Here is a 15,928-nt window from a genome sequence, read left to right on the forward strand (position 1 = left end):
GTCCAACATCATGTCTGTAAATGACTATTGCAGACTGTTTTCTAAATTTGAAGCATTCTTCTTGCTCCAGCTTCAATTCCTTGATATTTGCCAGCAGTTTTACAACTGTAACTTTATCTAGCGCCACCATTGTCGGAACTACATTACCAATGAAACTCTTGACTTCAACGTCGTTGCACTTAGCTATTTCTGCTGGTCGCTGATTGGTCCACCCTTCACAGGGGTTGAGCGAACCTTCATGTAAACAGGTTTTCCAGACGCAGAGGCTGTGACACCCACTGAACTATATGAGGTGGACCCATCCTAAATGCTAAATACAAAACAAATCAAATACAAAAATGAATAAATAAACCCAAGTTGCTTATGTTAAAAAAAAAAAAATCCTAGATAGCTTCTTGCTTATGTGTTGATAATAGAGAATGTCCTCCTTGTTGAAGGAACATGACTCCTCCTTGCCGTGTTTTAGTAAACAGTCTACCACTCTGTGCTCACAATAAACTTCCCGTGTTGCCTTCTGTGGGCTTGTGTGTGCCAGATGTCACATACTGTACCATACAAACATTGTACAGAAACTCTATACAACAGTTCTTTCCTGAGTCAACATGGAACTTTTCCAAAATAGAGGTTTGCAAATAAAAGCCAAAAATGAATTCATAAGTCAGACACAGCGAGGTTCAAGATGTCATACCTACGAGGGTCTTTTTTCTTTATCTTCCTGTCTCCTCCCTGTGAATCATGTCTGAATGAGTCCCACAGATGGAGATCACCATCAATAAGGCACTTGTGTTCGTGCTGCACTGTGTTTTGCTGCCTGGCATGTGAAGATTCATGAGGCGGATGTGGTAACAGTACACTCCGGTGGAAGCCTAGTCATGTCCCATTGTCTCTAACCACAACACAGGATGTGGTGAATTCTAATTTGGGAGGTGAATAGGTACCGCACACGCGCACACGCACAAGCAAATAATGAACAAGCATACGCACACTCAAACTGGACAGACAGGACATCGTTGACCTCAGCCATGTGTGACAAAACCAATAGGCAAAATATCCATCGTCCTATTCAGTCCACCACTGAGGATGTTATTTGTTTAGCTCCGGGAGCTGCCTCCTGCCGCTCGAAGTAAATGTCAATCCTCATCTTTGCTGAATGAGAGTTTGCTGCACAATTTGGCTGTGCGGGGTGTCCCAGTGTGTTTAATGTGTTGAAGGATGGTGTTCTATGTTCATTTAGCAAGTGTGTAATGTCTCTTTTATTCACCGCACACTTATTGTCCTCAGCCTTTGTTAAAGCACCCATTTAGCACCATAGGTAGTGTTCCCATTTCCACTTCTGTGCAGTCACTCAGATATTACAGATTTATTCAAACATCTCCTCTCCTCTCCTCTCCTCTCCTCTCCTCTCCTCTCCTCTCCTCTCCTCCTTGTTTATGTTTGTGGCCTAGTCTCTCCGAGCATGTAGACATAAGCCTTGTTCTTCCTCTAATTGGTTCTCTGTATTCATGTGGGGATGCAGAGAGAGGAAGAGAGACTGCAGGCAAAGCTGACTCTTAATAAATGTCAGTCCACAGCCGAGGTACGGATGGACAGCTCACTGATGGGCTGTTTATAACAAGGCGTCACTTAATGCAAGGGGAGACGGGAGCTGAGGCGAAGTTACAGAGACAAAGAAAAGGAGTACATCAAGAAAGGAGATGTTTCTTATCAATGAGAAATGGGGGGAAAGATGGTAAAAGGAAAGGGATACAGAAATTACCTCAATTTGAAGGAGACAGAGCAAGAGCTCACCTCATGCTATGGCTGCCTGAGGCCAGTGATTGTGAAACTGCATGGTGTGTGACAAGAGGGAGGTCACATACAAGTAGTGATGTATCTCTGTGTGTGTGTGTCAGCAAACTTGCGTGTTAGTGCAATGATTCCCATTCCATGTGCTGTTGCCAGGGGGTACGTGAAAAGCCCCACTAATCAACTAGTAAATTTGCAATAACCACTTGGCTGCCCATCTAGCTGAGTCTGTTGGAACATTTTAAAGCTTGAGTGTGCAGTTTTCTGGAAAAGGCAAAAACAACAACATCTAAACCTCTCCCACCTGACAAGCAAGAGCTTCATATGTGGACAACAGAAAAGTTAGCTGCACCTGCAAGCAGCTGCATGCTCCTTGGTCTCTAGATTGCGGAAGGTCTCTCGTCTGGTCCGCTTCAGGTGGTGCACGACAGAGGTTCAAGAACACCTTCGTAGTTTGGGCCTCTCTACAGACTGGACAACCTTCTGTCACTGCTTGACATACCAGTAGACAGCATCCCAGACGTGTCTGGAAGATGGACGAAGATCATGTCGATCTGCCCAGAACAGATCAGCCAAGCAGACAGCCATAACGAGTAAAGCACAGCATCCGGTCAACTTTTTAAAAACACCCCTGTGCAGCTCCCGATTGTATATCTCATCACCACAGCATCAGTGTACCCCCTGCTCTTTCAAGTAGGACAAGCAATTCAAAATAATTATAAAGGTGAAGCAAGCAGTACTCCCTTTGTGGGCTACAGCAGAAAGGAAAGTAGGAAGTAGCAAAAATAGACGCAAGATGGACAAAAACAGAAAGCAACAACATTTACCTGCTAGAAGTACAAAACTCAACCAAATCAGAAAAAAAAAAAGCAAAAGCAAAAGCCATACAAAACAATAAACATTAAAATATTTCCTTCATGGTTGGAATAGTTGAAACTTGACCAAAAGTACCCACGCATTTATGGTTTCATTGTATAATTGTAACATCAACTGCTTATTAAGTGTTAAATAACATCCAGTTTACTATCCATTCATGGAGACCGCTGTTTTAGAGTACATATGCACACACAAGTGTGAATGTGTGTTTCTCTTTGTCTCATTTTTTGCTTCCTCTTATGTTTATGTGTGACTGGTATTTGTGTTGTTGGGTGGCTGAGCGTCTTTCCCCTTGCGTGTTTGTGTATATACATACCCATGAGAATAAAGTATATGTGGCCTTTTGTTTGTGTTTGTCGGGGTGGATCGTTAGTGATGTGAGTGTGTGTGTGTGTATTTCCTATTTCCTGGTGTGCTCTCAGAAAGCCATCCTGTAGGAGCTACAGCCAGCTACCTCCTTCCAGCTTCTGTCTCCACACACATCAAAGCAAAAAAACCCAGTTTGTTTATTGTTTTGTCTGCCTTGTTTTTCTTTTGATTGTTGTCAAAGTTCCCACCGTCTCCCCCGACGTAGCAGCATACCCTCCACTCTTCTGTGCTAGTAGTTAATCCTCGTGGTTTTCAGAGTTGAGATGGAATGACAGTTTTATCAAAAGGACATTTGAAAAAGGAAGAACATTTTAAGGAAAGGACATATTCAGACTGACAGAAGGTTCAGGGCCAGCTTAATGCAGAGCGGTTTCTCCAAGTCATAATATGAGAAAATCTGAGTGACATGTTGGCCCCTCTACATGTTTTTTAGGAGGCCCCCATACTCTGCGGGATGGATTTTCCATCATGTCATCCAATGCATGTCATAAAGGTTTGGAAAATGTCTTCTCTTCTCTTCTCTTCTCTTCTCTTCTCTTCTCTTCTCTTCTCTTCTCTTCTCTTCTCTTCTCTTCTCTTCTCTTCTCTTCTCTTCTCTTCTCTTCTCTTCTCTTCTCTTCTCTTCTCTTTTCTCTCTCTCTTTTCTCTCTCTCTCTCTCTCTCTCTCTCTCTCTCTCTCTCTCTCTCTCTCTCTCTGTGTGTGTGTGGGAGAGCCTGCATGTGTGTGTGCACATATCTACTTGTGCTCATTTCTGTTATAAATACCAGAGGTGATTGACAGTTTCTAGTGTTTGGCTTTGACAGTTCTTATTTGTTGCAGTCGACGGGCTTTTAGTGAATGGCTGACGTTTTGAGGTTCCGTGTCTGTCACTGTGCGATGACTACAGGACAGTGTTGTGTGAGTGGATACCAGTTTGTGGTGGCCCCCTTTCAGCATGCATACACACAGCGAACGTATGTGGGTCCTGCAGAATGTTTTTTTTCTGAATGGCTCTGGTCTCAAAGGGTCATGGGATGATTAAACATGGTTGATTTTTGAGCCGTTATTTTCTGTTTGTTGTTGTTGATTGGCACATTGCTGTTTTGTGTAAAGCCACCGGCCCAACAGTTTGCTGTTTTCACACAGGACAAGTTATATATTGCGTATTGCTGTAGGTGATTAAAAGAAAAGTTCAAAGCTACTGAAGATTTTAATTCAGGTTTAATTCCTCTTTTATCATTCGGTGGTACATTTTATTCTTCAAACGGATAGCAGCATACTATACTGCAGGGGAGGTGACGAGTTAACAATTACTGTTGAATGAACACAGTACAGAGGCATATTGTTACACACCAGGGAGTGTCTCTGCTTCTCACTCTCTCTCTGTGTCAGGGTTTCCCACAGGTTTATAATTGACTTGTGTTAGTGGGTGGTGCACCGTGTGACTGATGTGCATGCAGAGACTCACGCACTGTAGAGGGAAAGAGTGTAACTCAGGTTGTTAGATATAGATATAATTTACAGAACGCCACACATGTAGGCTATCGGTAGACGCTACAATTTACCAATGTTCCTAGATGGTATCTAGGCTATTGCGCACAGAAAAGTATCTGGTCACCACAGTCACTGGAGCATATTAACTACTGGACACTGCACAACACCGATCAGATTGAAGTGACAGAGACAACTTTCTGAAGCATAATTATCTGTATTTATTTTTACACACCAAAGTGGTGCTGTAGCTGCCAAAGTTCACTCACCAACTCAAACATCTATACACCACTAGCGCTTGGTGAATGCCAAATGTGTTACCTTTGCACACTTTAACCCTCGTGTTGTCCTCGGGTCAAAATGACCCGCAGCTGTGTTCAACCAAGTTCTATTTTATTTCTATATTTTTATATTTTTTGGGATCATTGGTCATCATTCTTTTAAAGAAACCCTCACAGCCTCCTTGTCACCAATGATCCCCCCAAAAATATGAAAATAAAATAGAACTTGGTTGAACACAGCTGCGGGTCATTTTGACCCAAGGACAACACAAGGGTTAAACATCAATAAAGCAATTAAAAAGAACACGGTTTCCAAATAAAAGTCAATGTTTTGAAACTCTAAATTGAAAAACTCTTGCTCTTCCCATAGCTGTCTTTACCTCCACTCTCAGGTAAATGCAACGAGTGCATCCCTGTTCTCCGAGCAGTTGGAAAAAAGTGTGTGAATTTGAAAAACGATCATCATTTCACTCTTCTTCTTCATCAGCAGATAAAGGTCTCGAATCTGTACGTCTCAGTTTTACGTTTAATTTATTTCCGATGGACTTAAGGTACAATTATTTTGTCAGTAGTTTCAAACTGTGAGAAATCACAAGTGAAATAGATGGAATCAAGAAAGGTTAAGGGAAAGAGGATAAAACAAAAAGTAAATTACAATATTTACCAAAATAGTGCTGAAGAGCACCTAAGATTGTTTCTTTTTCAGGTCAATGGAAAACAAAGACAGGAATGACAGACATTTGTGAAAAGTAAAACATTTAAAAGCAGCGTTTAATACTTTACTCTCTCTTAAATGTTTGACTTCTGAGAAAAAAAAATTGTTTAAGCACAGTAGAAGTTTTAAAAGCATGACAAAGATTTAATGTCAGGGACTTCGAACAAGTTTTATTACATCCACTTGTGACCACTTATTTTCAAATGAATCACAGTTTAAATGATCTAAATCTAAATACTAATACTCTGTGTATATGGACTTGTAATAGCATGTCCACTAACAGGCTAAAGGAACACCCTGCAGAATGCCTGAGAAATGCTGGTTGCAATAGATCGTGACATTTTGAAAGTTTTGAGGGTCGATAGTCAGCATACTGTAATTGCCTTATTATGCCACTCCCTTATTTTTTTTTTTTGAAAATGTAGTTAGAGAACATATTAAATTTATGATTTATTACATTTTGTTTGATCAGTGTGCCATAATGAATAGCTATTATTCAGGGCGGCATAATGCTCAAGCCAATTTGGTGTTTGTTTTTCGCCACAGCTGAACCTTTGACCTGTCTCTCATTCCCCATCTGAGTTCTTCCTCCTCCATCGTGAATCAGGTGGCTACAAACTAGGCTTACCTCAGCAGTGTTGATTATGTATAGACAGATGAACAGAAACACTCACGACATAAAAGAGCCGGCAGTGCACCTGTAGCACCAAAGCGAACAACAAAAATCTTGATTGAGACATTTGAAGGCTGTGTTTTGACAGCAGGGCTGCGTTTGTTTGAGTATCTGTTTCAGTGACAGACAACTATGCAACTGAACTAGCGTGCACACATAACCATATGCATCCTCAAGCACCGAACAAATTCCTACATTCAAGCAAAAAAGGGGCCCACATCTGGGTGATGTCTCCATGAGTTGATTTTTTTACGTTGAAGTGACAGATGCGTGCTTTTGCAACATTGTTAGCTTAACTTTTATGAAAAAAAAAGAAGAAACATTTGCGTTATGAAAACTTTTTAATCACTCTTTATTTCTAATTAAAAAAAAGGAACAAGAATGTCATTAATGATGAGATGCCAATTTATTTCACAATTACTGTCTTCTTGACGCTTGTGCAAATGCCACAATTTTATTTATGAAGTCACCTGCGAAAGACGACCTTCTTCAATAACCCCTGCTGATCAGCCTTCAGCAAGATGACAGGATGCAGCTCAGAAAGCTGGGGAAGCTTGTGAATGCTGGCTGGCACAAAGACAATAAAAAGAGGACAGGCAAGACAGGTTGGCAGAAATACCTGCATTGTAAGCTGACAAACAATGGTGTACAGACTGGTGGCTGTTAGCTGACCCACTACAGAGAGACAGGGAGGTAGTCAAGCATGCAGACGAGTTGTTAAACCAGATTGAAAGATAGAGAAACGGTGACATAGTCATCAGGTTTGTGTAAAGATGTGTGTGACCTTGGCAACATAACAATGTAAACGGAAGGATTGTACTTTTTCCTGGATTAATAATGGTTTGGATGGGTCGTGAAGCAAAGAAAAACATGTATGCGAGTGTGTGAGAGAGAGAAAAGCAGTAAAGCTACGAGAAAAGGGAAAGGTATGTTTGTCACCAGACTGTGTGTGTGTACATGTGTGTGTTGAGAGTAGAAGGGATAAAGGGTTGCCAAAAACCCTGCAGCTCTGCCCTCCGTGTATTCCATCTCTCGTTCTGTCTCTTTGTCTTTCAGTGTCAGGATTTCTGTCCGCCGGGCAAAAAGTCAAAGACCAGGCTGCGGCAGAGAGCTCCAGTCGGACAAACTGTCACAGAGCTCACAGTCACGGAGGACACATAATGCAACAAAGTCACAGGGGACCTATAATGTAGCGTCCCCTCGTTCTGCAGAGAAATTACAGAAACCATTTCTTTTGATGCTGATTTAACGCTGCTCTGGTGTCACATTGAAAGCAACAGAAAGGCAGGGCGATGCCTTTTTTATTCTCAATTTCACACCCAAACTTGTTATATTTATTTGTTTTTTTGTCGAGCAGGCATGAACTGCACAACATTTTGTGCAGTTTTGGAAGAAGTGCTATCATAAATATGATTTTAATTTCAAATACTCTGAACTGCCAAATCCAGTCAGTTCAGTTCTTATGTTGAAACATTTATGCCATTTGCGGTGCCAAGTGGGACACATCAAAGCCTCAAAAAATGTACACACTTAACACTTTGTGTTAAGTCTGTGTAATTACCAGGAGATGTGTTTTCCTTTTTCTTTTTTTTTTATTTCTTTTTTTTAGGTCTTCTTGTATTTTTCTGCTAATTAAAACCAAACCAACTCATGAACTTCACTTTCTCTGAAACACGCAAACTTTGGCATAACCACCTACATCATTTACACTGCAGAGGATTGATTGGCACTCGTTGTCAACACTTGCGATTGATTTGCTTCACTTTGTGTTTGGTACCATCTTTGCAATGCATATTTTACGATTGGTTCACACGGGAGACAGTTTCACCCAGATACCGATCAGTGTTGTCCCCTCATCTGTCACTCTGAGAATTTGTAGATAGAGATTATTGTTTTACAGATTTGACGTTATATTTCTGGATAAAATACGTGTTTTTTATGTCACCAAAATTCTCTACAGTTTGATGTTTACTATGGTTTCGGTTGTTTGTTGCAATGAAAGCTCTCTTGGGCAATCACAGTTTTCTATTCTTTTACTTAAGCTGTTATTCTCCGTCAGTGAGTGTTTTCACTTCGTCCTCCTCTCTGGCTTTTACTGTGCCACTCATTTCTCCCCTCCCCTTATAGTTTCTGTCAATCTCTCTGCCTTGCTCCCTCTCCCTTTCCTTACTTTGCTTTTATCAGTCAAAAGTAAGAAATTCAGTTTCTCTGAAGCACTCAGAAAAAAAAAAAAAAATCTATGCTTTGACAAGTGTTTCAAATCCAAGCTATACTTTATTGCACTGATGCAAATAATTGATGAAGAGTGCCATTTTGGATTCACCCAGCCTCATTCATACAGACTGCTTCTGCTATAAGAATGCTGCTACTCTATGATATAAACTGCCATCTTATATAAATTGACACAACTGACAACAGTAACCACTTGATGGGATAAAAAGCACAGCTTTTTTATCAATTGGAAAAAAATAGATTGGTTCAGTCAAGAATACAACGAACCTCTTAAAACTGAATATCATAAAATTGCTCTTATCTTAACATCAATTCAGCAGTTACAGGTTGTTCACCACTTTAGATGCTCTCTGCGCTTTAGGCAGAGTGGACTTATTCAGTGAGATATATTATCTAATGGGAAATTATCATTTGGTATGCTTTAGTTTGGGTTTTCTTTTCATATTCCTGGCCACCGTTTCTATTCCCTGCATCAGTGTAGTAACGTCTGAGATCTGGAATCTGTATAAGTGAAAACTGATGTGCTTGCTGCTCGAGATACAAAGTGACGGGACTAGTTGAGTTACCGGGATCCATTCTCTGGGTACAATAGATAACTGCCAGACCTATGGCAATACTTCTAATAATCACTGAAACATTTTTGCAAAGAATGTAAAAAAACAAACATTGACAGCTCCATGCTGGCTCTAGAGGAAAAGTTAGTGAAGTAGGCTTAATCCTCTGGGAAACATGGATGTCTGTTCAAAATTGAATGCCAGTAATTGTTTAGACAGTTTAATCTGAGCTACAGTGGTGAAACAAGTGTCGATTTAACAGTTGTCAATAATGCCACTGCTTATACGTTATTTACCATCATTTTAAAGTAAAACTTTAAATATAAAAAATAATTTGACTTTTGATCTTTGTTTTCTCTTCCAAATAACTCAAACTAAAATGGATGTTTTTTGTTTTTGTTTTTTTAACCGACATGTCTGTTTTCCTCACGAAACCTCTTTTGTTGTCAAACTCCCATATTGCAGTACAATGTTGTTGTTATTGATAGGAATGAATTCCAAAGCTGTGAAGATAATTCGTAACGTGCCATAATGGTAATTTTGCTCTAAGTGTCCCAGGGGAGGCCAAAGGATTCAAACAGTGATATCACCATGTTGAGTTGTGCTGTAATCCCTGAAAAGCATCTCCATCTCTTCTGACATTGTTCTCTCATTGAGGGAATTGTATGAGTAACAGTGTTGAAAGCCATCAGGCATGTACTGAGAGCTGCGACAGAACATGTAGTCCCTAATTTCTGCAGTTATTTAAGGATAAGTGTGGAAAACTTTCCATGATTTCCTTTCGGAGTTTGTTTTACTTTTGTTGATTTATTCACTCTCAAATGTTTGGATCTCCCTTAGTGTGTAACCTAAATTGTAATATCATTGTATAGTCTAACATACCGTGCATATGGAGCACCAGATGCAAGTGAATTTCTGATTATCTTCATGGATTAATCCTGTTTTCTGTATCCTGGCATGCTTTATTTTGGCACTGAGACAGATAAGATCTGTATGCATATATATATATATATATATATGTGTGTGTGTGTGTGTGTGTGTGTGTGTGTGTGTGTGGCTGTGTGTGTGCGTTCTGGTTATATAGGGCTGTGATGATGAGGATGATGCATCCTATCCCCATTAGTGTTAGCCTAGATCTGTCAGAGCCTTGTTGGGTTACTGCCTGGCAAAATCTCAACCCTGAGGAACAATGTGATGGGCCAAACACACATACAACACACACACACAAACAGTACCTTGAAAATCTATTTAAAACACACTGTCAGTCTCACATTCATATGAGCACAGACAAACACAGACAGAAAGTGTTACAGTCTGGTTTGTTGTCTTCTTTTTCTCAAAGCTGAGTTTTGATCGACATCATATTTCAGACACACAAACTCCATTTCGGTTGACCTCTTTCTCACCTCTATCAGAAAGCTTGAAACGCCGCGCCGTTAGCTGGCGAGTGTTTTATTTCTAGTTTTCTGGCCTGGTTGGTGGTGTTACTGTGACCCAAACACACCAAAGAGTGTTAACCTAAATGAATTATTATGCAGCACTGGTTTCTCCTCATTAAAACAGTGTTTTGCCACAGTGGAGATCAATAGAAAAAAAGTGGAGTGAGCTGGGAGTTGGAGTAGTGCTGCTGGAAACACAGTGTTTATAGTTATATATGAAAAATTTCACATAAAATCCTTCCTTAACAGCAACCTTGTTTCTTCTGAGAAATGATCACCGTATAGAGCAACTTTAATCTGCCTTCTTTCTATTGTATCTCACTCCGAAACAACAGTTTAAGAAGTTGTTTTAATACCTGTTGGGCTGTCCTTGCAGTGCTCCTTTCAAGGCTGTTCTACATTTCCTTGTGCTGCGGAGCTGCTGTGGAGATGAGGGCTTTGATAAGAGATAACAGCCCTCTGTGCTTTCCTTTATAGACTTTTAACGTAGCTTCTAATTAATATCTCTGTCATTAATTTGCTGTGACACTTGGCCTCCTTCCACCCACCCGACCAGCCAACCAGCCAGCCTGTTAGCTTCAAGCCCCGAAGCCCCTTTTAGTCTCTGAGCACCGAACTGCGGGGAGGAGAGCTGTAGACGGGAGTGTGCAACCAGACAACTCGTGTGTGGTTTTACTGTCTTTCTGTACTTTTATTGGTGTGTTTCTTTGTGCTTCTTATCTGTTCTGCCCTCCTCGTTGGTACAAGCAGTTTGGTGCCATTATCAGCATTCACTGTGAAAGAACTGAGTGCACTTTGGTTGGCTACAACACGGCCCATGTCTTCTATTCTACCCAGAAGTGTCTAGCCATTAGACCCGCTCATGGGGGAGGATTATTGTCCACTCTTTGTTTCTGATGGGGTGATGATGATGATGATGATGATGATAATGATGATAGCAGTCCAGTGATGGTTGCCCCTGGTTTCTAATGGTTTTCTGAGGAGCCTCACTCTGTTTAATAATTTGTCAAACCTGCAGTCTTTCTAGAAAGGAAAGAGGAAGAGCTAAATGCTCTGAGGCTACTGAATACGAAGTACATAATGTAATGCTCTGTCAATGTAAATTACCAAAGCATTTATCATTAAACTGAACACAGATGTAGCAAAACTTATTATTGGAGCAATGTTCTCAAATCTTAATTACATATACCAACTTCATAAGACACAAACTGCATCATCCATCATATTACCAAAAACTCTTGTTTCATCATGATCATCAGCTGCTATTTTCAACTTTCTAACTTCCACAGCTCCAATTTTAAGGAAGACAAATTAGGGAACTAACTGACATACTTGCAAACTGAGAACTTATTTACCATATCCTTGACAGGTTTTATCCTCCACTAATTTTAAAGTATGAGGCAAAAATCTACACTAAACACTACACTTAAGGCTTGATTTACTAAGATCTAAAATAAAGGGTGCTGAATTAAATGTTGTTTTTTTTTACAAAAGTTTGCACATTTATTTTGCACCCGTCTTGTGGGTGATTTATTAAGAGTAATTGCGTCTTTGATATCAGGTGCAAATCGCTCTATTTAAATGAGGTATTTGCATGTGTTAAAGTAATTCCAGCTGTAGAACGACTGCAAAAGGAGGAAGAAAATATGATCCCATTGAAATTAATAAATATAACAAGAATAAAACGCTATATAGGAGATTATCAGTGAGGAAGTCAATGCCATGGGAAAAACAAAAAGATTTAAATATTAAATTATGAGTATGTGGCAAGATATAAGGTGAAAAAAAACCCCCCCGGCAAATAGAAGAGGAGGGACGGTGGATGAGATCCTCCAACAAACAGCGATCAGCAGGTCCAGATCTTTCTGTGATGAGCAGGTGACTTTTCATTCAGTGCGTCGCGAGTGCTCGTGAACCTTATGAAGCCTATAGCATCCCTGTGAATTCTGCGGGACACATTCAGTACCTGTGACAGCACACCTGAATAACGGGACTGGGTGGGATATCCAAGCAGAGATACGCTGGAATGACCCAGAGGCAAGAAAATGCTGAGTCGTAAGAAGGTTTTTAATTGCTGGTTTTTCGTGGCTCCTCCTTGTGGCTGGCTGTCAATCATCATTCAGTTCATTCAACAACTCAGAAATGTTATTGCTGGACCAACGATATGTCTGAATACTTTCTGCCTCTGTCATCTCAAAAGTTTTTCCACGGTTATAAAACTTGTTGTCAACGTATTCTTTGGCTTCTCTGCGTCTCCTTCTCACCACAATAAGAGCAGTCGTCTCTCCAGATTTGCGCACCTGATTAATACGTTCCTTTCAGTCGTACTAAAATAAACACGCAATCACTTCTTCTGTTTCTACTTTCAGGTTTAGTAAATATCGTTGCGGGTCCTAAATGTATGTATTTGCATGTTCCCTCAAAGTATTTTACACCTTCAGGTAGAAACGCCCAATATCACATATGCATACAGGCAAACATGCAAAATGGACAACCTGTGTTAAATTGCACATTTGAAAGATGCAATCCTCACTGCACGTCGTTAGTAAATCTGCTTGGACATTTTTTTGCGGGCGGTGTGGAGTTTGCACGTGATCTTACACATGCAAACGTTCAGTAAATCAGACCCTAAGTTTGTTGTTTTTCTTGTATGCTTGAGCTGTTTGTTTTCTTAGGTGGACCAATTGAAAAAAAAGACCTATATAGAGGCCCAATCTTACATATGACTGTTGCACTTGTATGTATATTGTAAGTGTTGAAATAATACACTTCAATGTTTTGCCCTGTTCGTACATATTTAGTTACACCGGGCCACAAATGATACAGCGAGCCTCGACTTTAAAAAAAAAATAAGCCAACAGAATGGGTAGTGATGGATTTTCTCTCCACGAGTTGGTGGACTGTGACGTTGTCTTCAGTGTATTTTTAAACAGTCTGATGGATAAGACTGAGAGGATAGTACATACTGGCCAGAGAGAAGTAATAATTCATGAAGGTTTTTATGGAAAGCACAAGAAGTGAGCTCAAGAAGACTCCGTCATGACTCTTACGCGTGTGCGTGCTCTCATCGCTGCCTTCTCTCCTCTGCTCCGTTGTTCTTGTATGTTTCCGGACTTAGTTTTCTTATTTGTGAGCTTGTTTATTCCCATCACTGCTGAGCCACTCTGACCATCTGTAACCCCCCCCCCCCCTCTCTCTCTCTCTCTCAGGTTCAGGAAAACGTCTTTGTTGAGTTTAACCACCAGGAGCTGCTTGAGTTCTACAACAAGGTCTGTTTGTTATGTTTTGTTTGTTTGTGTTACTTATATTGCACATACTGCATATTAGAGATATCACCATGTCCACACTTCTGACATTGCCCCCCCCCCCCCCCCCCCCCCCCCCTTTATGGAACTAACTCCTCCACTGTAGACCCCTTTCAGCCATGGATGCTGTTGCGTTACTTGTATATAATGTACATCATACAGTTGCACAGTGTATCTATATTATCCTTCGCAAATGCGATACGGTGGTCTCGTGGTGATCGTCAGACCTCGGCCTGACAAAATCCATCTATCTAACTGTCATCTTCAGACTTTGATACATTTTGTTGCTTCTCTGTCTTTCTGACTTTCTCTCTCTCTTTGTGTGTGCTTCTTTGTGTAATTTGTTTTTCCAAACACTCAAGATGTTCTCCTCTTTCTTTCAGCTTGAAATCGTGCAAGGACAGTTGGATTCCCTAACTTGATGCCTGGTGCTCTTTGTACAAGAACATACACACACACACACACACACACACACACACACACACACGCACACGCACACACACTATGTTGTTAGCCTTTTTGCTGCCAGCTGTGCCAGCTGTTTGAGGCCTCACTATTCCATTCTAGCTCTGATTCATCAGAGAAAAATGTCACATTTGATTGAAGAAGTTTATTTTCCCTTTGAGCTCCTTTTATTCCAGGATTGTGCTCATTACTGAGAGTTCAGTGTGATAAATCTGATTGTGCTTGGATTTTCATGATGGGAAATTAACTCTCTTTGTCAAAATAAGTTGTTCTTAAACAAGTTTCTTATTGACATTTTGGTAAGTCTGGTAACTTAATACTTTATTGCCATATATGTTACTTATAATGAACTGTAGATGAGAAGATATTGAAAATGTGCCAATAGTCAATTATCTTCAAATGTCATTTGTACCCTGAGAAGAAAAAAAGGTAATTGATTCAAAATATTATCAAAATGCCATTTGAGTTGAAACAAACGGATTTTGTAACTTGGTAAATGAACTCCGGTCCATGCCACTCGAATAAAATCTGAAGTGGAGGTGAGATCCATCCAAGCTGTTGTTATTTAGTGAAGGCTCATTATTTCTCATTAAGACCAACCTGGACTGCTGGTTCAACAGATGGGAGTTCTGGGAGGCGCAGCGGACCGCCAGCGTGTGTGTGTGTGCACGCACATATGCATGTGTCTGTGCATAGATGGGTGCACGAATATGTCCTTGTTCATGGGTCTGCCCTTACATATGTGTGTGATCGTGTTTGTGTGTTCGTGTTCGTGTGTGTGTGTGTGGATAGATTCCTCCCTTCCCCACTTTGAATCCAAGCTTGAGAAGTTCCCTCATGGGTGTTGTTTTTCCATGGAGATTTAGTAAAGCCAATCCTATCAGATCTACCAATAACTCTGTTCTTCTATCTCTACAGATTAGATGTGTAATGATGGGCTTTTTATCAAATTGGAGAATTCAGATTTGTAAAATGTAACACAAGGGTCAATCAACAAACGATTACTGGTTGCTACCTGTGTATACTTGTATACTTTCACACTGGCCTACATGTCTCCTATTTGTCACATGTCTTTTTGAGGAAGAGGATTGTACCTGTCACGAGATGTATGTTCCCAACCAGTCTTGTGCACATGATTAGTAATTCAAACAATCTCACCATGGACTAATTTTTCAGCTGAGGATGAGGAGCTCAAACATTTGGATCGAGCCAGTTAAGGTGGTTTGAAGTTCTGATCAGGATCCTTGCTGGACACTTTATTGTGGAGGTATTCTTGACACGTCCTACTGGGATGCATGTGGAGAATACACTATAGGTAATATATCCCACCTGGTGTGCTTGCACCTTGGGATTCCCTAGGAGGAGCCGGAGTCCTGGGAGAAATACATTTAAGCTACTTTTTTTTTTTTTTTAAACCGACTGCCAGATAAGTGGTGAATAAGTGATCAAAGTAAATATGAGATCACAAAGATTTAGTCTCTTGTGTGATTGAAGGACTGCTTTCTCGTGTTTCTTTTTGCTTTGGGAACGTTGAAAATTGTTCACAAACTACATTCTTATGTCAAAAAGCTTTTTGTGTCCAACCTTAGCAGGTGACATGTTGTGTTAATAGGATAATTAGCATCTAGAGAGGACATAAAAACATACAGTGGGTACGGAAAGTATTCAGACCCCTTTAAATTTTTCACTCTTTGTTTCATTGCAGCCATTTGCTAAAATCAAAAAAGTTCATTTTATTTCTCATTAATGTACACTCAGCACCC

At 40.4% G+C, this 15,928-nt stretch overlaps 1 protein-coding gene across 1 annotated transcript in view; it reads left to right on the top strand.

Moving 5' to 3' along the window:
- The window catches only part of commd10 (COMM domain containing 10), a 60,144-nt gene extending 45,419 nt beyond the window's left edge, over positions 1-14,725 (top strand). Inside the window, exons 6-7 of the mRNA XM_069139009.1 lie at positions 13,605-13,664; positions 14,084-14,725. Coding sequence (XP_068995110.1) covers positions 13,605-13,664; positions 14,084-14,122 — 99 coding nt within the window. The 3' untranslated portion in view covers positions 14,123-14,725. The remainder of the gene's footprint in view (positions 1-13,604; positions 13,665-14,083) is intronic.
- Positions 14,726-15,928: the final 1,203 nt, after the last annotated feature.

The sequence above is a fragment of the Embiotoca jacksoni genome, unplaced genomic scaffold (assembly GCF_022577435.1).
Source record: "Embiotoca jacksoni isolate LCO1_2020_lvr unplaced genomic scaffold, fEmbJac1.0.p SCAF_8, whole genome shotgun sequence".
In the NCBI taxonomy this organism is placed as follows: domain Eukaryota; kingdom Metazoa; phylum Chordata; class Actinopteri; family Embiotocidae; genus Embiotoca; species Embiotoca jacksoni.